At 41.4% G+C, this 5,492-nt stretch overlaps 1 protein-coding gene across 1 annotated transcript; it reads left to right on the top strand.

Moving 5' to 3' along the window:
• The first annotated feature begins 2,188 nt into the window (after positions 1 to 2,188).
• On the top strand, positions 2,189 to 4,488 carry LOC135634969 (protein trichome birefringence-like 34). The gene is made up of 5 exons (XM_065145745.1): positions 2,189 to 2,659; positions 2,896 to 3,067; positions 3,239 to 3,435; positions 3,640 to 3,798; positions 3,955 to 4,488. Exons 1-5 carry the CDS (start codon positions 2,214 to 2,216, stop codon positions 4,301 to 4,303), a joined length of 1,323 nt encoding a protein of 440 aa, XP_065001817.1. The 5' UTR covers positions 2,189 to 2,213; the 3' UTR covers positions 4,304 to 4,488.
• Positions 4,489 to 5,492: the final 1,004 nt, after the last annotated feature.

Here is a 5,492-nt window from a genome sequence, read left to right as displayed (position 1 = left end):
GAGATATGCCGATAGTTGGTCGGCATAGCTTCACATTGAGGAGTTATGGGACAGCCTCCCTTATGGGCTAAAGGGGGAGGTTGTTGGGCTGACAACCCATATTCAGCCCAATGTGGGATTTATCAGCCCACACCCCTTCTTAACTTAACCCTAGATCAATATAAGGGGGGTGTGGTGGCTACGTTTTGGTGCAAAGGTGGCTGTATTTTTTGGCAGAAAAGGGCAGCAACGTGGTGATCCTTGCAACAGAAAAGAGGAGAAGAAAAAGGTAAAAAAATAAGAGAAAGAAAGGAAAGAAAACAAGGACAACGCAAAGAGACTATTCTCAATCATCTAGCAGTGTTCTCATCTCAGGTTAGATCAAATCTACAGTAGACTCTTGCTGTGATTACTTAGGGAGGTTTTAGATATTGTGGACAGTGACATGATCCTTATATCCCAGTTATTCTCTTGTGATTGTTGCTAGGGTTTAGGGTAAGAGATTGAGATTTGTATATTCATTATTCTCATAGTGGATTATCTCTAGTTTACCCCGTGGTTTTTACCCTTCACATTGGAGAAGTTTTTCACGTATATCTTGGTATTCTATTTGATTGTGATTTCATTTAATTCCGCTGCATATTATAGTCTGTTAGTATTTGTTCATATACAAAAGTTATTCCGCTTCATATCCCATCAACTGGTATCAGAGCTATGCATCATATCTCTCTATTATCAGTTTCGAGACTCATGGTGGAAAGCCACCGAAAAGCTTCTATGCTGTACCAGGTTAAGATGCTTCATCATACATGTATTAAATACTAACAAAGGCATCACAAATTAAGACAAATGTGATGCATTTACTATTCGTATACCAAAAGAGAGAATGCAATGACTTGGCTACTTTTATTACCTTACTAATGGTACCGAATACAGTCCTTGTCTTCTTTTATAAGACTATTGAGGAGAATTAGCTCTTTCTTGCAAAAGCGGCTTGCCAGCTAAACTAGAATGCCCTTTGTGAAATAACAAAATGCGAGTGGGGCAAGATCTTTTGACGCCAATTGAAAGCGCTTAGAGATTAATTCTAGGACTAGGGTTTGGAAACACAAAATTATTAATGGGATTGATCGATCGAACTATTGTACTAAGTGATTGATATCCTCTCAACTTAGAGCTAAAGAAAAATATTCTTATATATATATATATATATATATATAAGTTGACTTATGTGTATTTTGGCCGGGCAAAAAGAAAAAGGAGTTATGGGTATCCTACGGCATGTTATTGATTCACCTTGAAGTTAAAAGGCTCTGAGACATCTATTTTGATGTCTCTATGTTGCTTGCGAAGATGACACTAACAATGTCGGAGATGGAACGACTACGCCACCTTCCACCTACTCTTGAAGTTGTTTTCTTGCTTGCCCGGAGGCTTCTGTTTTACGTATGAAATGACAGTCAAATGTGCATTTGGGAAAAAAGATTGCGACCATTGTTGCCATAAACTATATTATATAGATTTATCAACACACCCACGAGTCAAACAAGAATGGTGATTTCGTCGTTAAGACTTACCAACGGATGTAGAACTTATCGGCTATGTCTCAGAGCGAGAGCAACTGCCCTCACTTTTTTCCTCTGTTTCTAGCCTACCTTTTAGAAAGTACAAGAATGCATTTTTAGGTCGATCATTCTGGACGGAATGGTTGAACTTGTTTTAATTTAGCTCCCAAGCTATCTGATTAGGTGCTGCTTTTAGATTCCAACCTAACTGGTTAGGTGCGGCAAAGGTAATCCTTACCTACGACCCTTCAACAAGTACAGGTCCTCATCATGGTGTTCCGACTCCAATGTCGCCGATTCCATGATTCAAAGAAGGTGGCAATCTTTTCCATCTATTTAGCAGTTGGTAGCTCGTAGTCTACGAGTCATTTTTATGGCGTGGGTGGGGAGGAGGGCCAGGAAACTCCAACTCCACCGATGGTTGCTGCTTCCAAAAACAATGTCAGGACTCACTTATGATTGCTTGGCTTAGGCGTACACCAAGCTCTTTCAGCCAGGCATTCTGCTCCTGTTAGCTCTACGTAGAACGAGTAATCCACTCCGCCCAAAAACTACGGAGCGTAGTGAACATTAGGTGCGTTGTCCCACAGCTGGTGACCCATTTCAACAACTCGGTTCAGGGTTATATACACCACCTTCCATGGCCCATACTCATTCACAAAGGCATGCATGATTCTGATCATGAACCTGAAGGCCACGAAGACCAGCTTAAATCCTCACTTACAAAAGAAGAAGGTGGTGATGCTTCCGAGGGAGGAAGGACGGAAGGTGGAGATGGCAACTAAGAGCCAGTTTACCCTGAGGCTATGGGGCCTCAAGAATCGCTTCAACTCCATCTTAACCATGTCCACTGCACTCATCATCGTCCTCACCATCTTCATCACGATGAGGAACGGAGACCAGGCTGAGATCCTTGCCATGGAAGCCAAGGAGTCGTCGGCCGGGACTTGCGACTTGTTCTCAGGCCAATGGGTATATGACAACACGACGTATCCCTTGTACTCGGAGAGTGGGTGCAAATTCATGTCGGATCAGTCTGCCTGTGAGAAGTTCGGAAGAAGAGATCTCAAGTATCAGAACTGGAGGTGGCAGCCTCATGGATGTAACCTACCAAGGTAAGCCATGGACGGTTTCATGGTTGAACACTAGAAACAAAGCTTCTTTAAGCAATTATAACATGATGCATTTATAGATCTTCACAAAATTGTATTCTTATCATTACACCAATATCTTGATAGTTAACCTTGTGAATCATGAAACCCACCATCTGTTACTGTCCTTTCGTTAGAGAAAAATTGCACTAATGTTAATCTTAGGGAGCCCTCGGGGAATTCGGATGTGAAATAATCAGGTTCAACGTCACAAAACTGCTGGAGAGGCTAAGGGACAGGCGGCTGGTGTTTGTTGGTGACTCCCTCAACAGAAACCAATGGATTTCCATGGTCTGCCTGCTGGGTTCCTCCCTTCCTGATTCCCACAAGATCATGGTATCCAATGGATCCCTCATGTCCTTCAAAGCCAAGGTGACTTGAGCTTTTCCTTTCTTTTTATCTGTTTCCCTCTTTTAGACACCATCTTGTTTCACCATGCACGGTCGTCCGGGCGGGGCAGTTGTTCATTGCATTTTCATCGCATAGATTGTGGTCTCAAAGTTCCACTGTTAAGTAAGCAACAGAAACAATGTGGCACGGCAGGAACATAATGCATCGATTGACTTCTACTGGGCGCCATTGTTGGTCGAATCCAATTCGGATGATCCTGTACACCACCGAATACCAGACAGGGTTGCGAGGGCGCAATCCATCGAGAAGCACGCAAGACACTGGACGAATGCTGATGTACTGGTCTTCAACACTTATCTCTGGTGGAGGCGACCAACGATGGACATCTTGTAAGTCTCAACTATTCTGCTATGTGGACCTTTCGCACCATTCATGCTGTCTTTCATGTATCTTTTAAGAGAGTTCATAATCTCAACTTTGGAGTATATGAATGAATATATTATTTGAGTTGTAACATTCATGTTAATTAGTACCAAAAGAAATCATATTCTTGTTCTAGATGAAAGAAGAAAATGATCATGTCGATGCGTCAGGTGGGGATCATTTGAGGACGAACATGGTATCCACAAGGAGATCGACGGCCTCCGTGGCTACGAGCTAGCACTGAACACATGGTCTGATTGGCTTGAATTCCATGTGGACCATCTCAAGACGAAGCTGTTCTTCATGAGCATGTCGCCTACGCACTCGAGGTAATTGAGAAAGGAGACAACATTTCAACTCACGAGTTCTTCGAGACATTCCTCGTGTCTCCAATCCTTGGATTTGTTTGTTTTTTTATCCTAGCAAATCTAGAATAAGTTGTTGGTGTACATTAAAGACTGTCGGCAATTCGATTCTCATGGCAGTGGCGAAGAGTGGGGCAGGCCTAGTGGCCAAAACTGCTACCATGAGACAGAGCCGATCGCGGAGGAGGGATACTGGGGCAAAGACACAAATGAAAACATGATGCGGGTGGTTGAGAAGGTAATCAAGAGTCTGAGAGGCAGGGGTGTGAATGTACAAATGCTCAACATCACGCAGCTCTCAGAATATAGAAAAGACGGCCACCCGTCAATCTACAGGAAGCAGTGGGAGCCACTGACCAAAGAGCAGCAGGATAACCCCGGCAGCTATGCTGACTGCATCCATTGGTGCCTCCCAGGAGTTCCTGATGTGTGGAATCAACTTTTGTATGCCTACCTTTTTCCCGAGTAGGAAAAGAGAAACCAATTCTTCTTTTTTTCGCTCATGTTTCCCATAATTTTTGGGCTAACGGGAACCAACAGTTCACCGTGCTTGAATTCTTCTCCCACGCGTTCCAGTTCAAAAAGAACGCCAAACAAGTGTTGGTTTTTGTCTTGGAAGAGGGAAGACATCAATCATGCCTTCTCAATCTACAATGTGATTTCAGTTGGAAATTGCAGCCAAATGGTTCGCTTACAAAAATGACTTCTTATACAGATTACAAAAGGAACTTCTACGAAGAGTTTGAAAAAGTTTTTGGAATAAATTAGTTTTTATTCTGTTCAAAATAATTTGATTGAAAGAGAGGATTAACCTGAAAGGAAAATTATATTAATCATCTTCCAAGATACAATGATCACTTCCTATAATAGTAGCACTCTCAAATTACAAGGACAATAGTTTTTTTTATACTCTCTCTTTGATCCAGATGAACGCAAGAATAAAATTTAATTTTTCCATGAAATTAATGATAGAGATGAGATCTATTTATAGATGTTAGTGAAACTCACTGGGGTTAAAATTCATGTCCAGTTGAGTGAAAGATCAAATCTATTCGGATGAAAAATCTAAAAGGTTATCTCTGTTTAATCCAAATGACAAATCTATTTGAATGAAAATTGTTCATTCATTTGAAAATAATTTTAACCTATGATTTTTAACAAAAGTAGCCCCTCAATTTAGAGTGTATAGAAGGCAATGATGAGTTGGAAAATGACACCCTAATGATTTTTTTTCTAAGGAAAAAAGTAACTTCTATGTATTAAAAAACTGAGCAGCTACATCATCAGCTGCATTACAAACTTGGTGAGCCCTCAGCTCTATAAAAATTAGCAACTCTATGTGCTACAATATTGGCCTCACGAAGCACATATGAAATGTTGTTGACAAACACAATATCAAAAAGAGGTTTAATGTTAGATGTAACAGCTTGAAGTCGCTAAGGAATTAAGCTGTCATCCTTCAGAAACTTGATAGTTAGCTGTGCATCTGTGCAAAGCTGCACTCTTCAGTGGTTGAGCTTAGCCATCTTCTGCAAACCCTCCAATAATGCTAAACATTCAGCTTCTATCGGACTGGTAGGTCGACATGGCCTTCCTCCAAGCATCATGATATCTCCATTTCCCTTCTTAATTACAAAGCCAATTCCTGCACTGGATGA

Source organism: Musa acuminata, chromosome BXJ3-4 (assembly GCF_036884655.1).
Source record: "Musa acuminata AAA Group cultivar baxijiao chromosome BXJ3-4, Cavendish_Baxijiao_AAA, whole genome shotgun sequence".
Classification (NCBI taxonomy): domain Eukaryota; kingdom Viridiplantae; phylum Streptophyta; class Magnoliopsida; order Zingiberales; family Musaceae; genus Musa; species Musa acuminata.
This window is presented reverse-complemented; position numbering and strand designations above follow the sequence as displayed.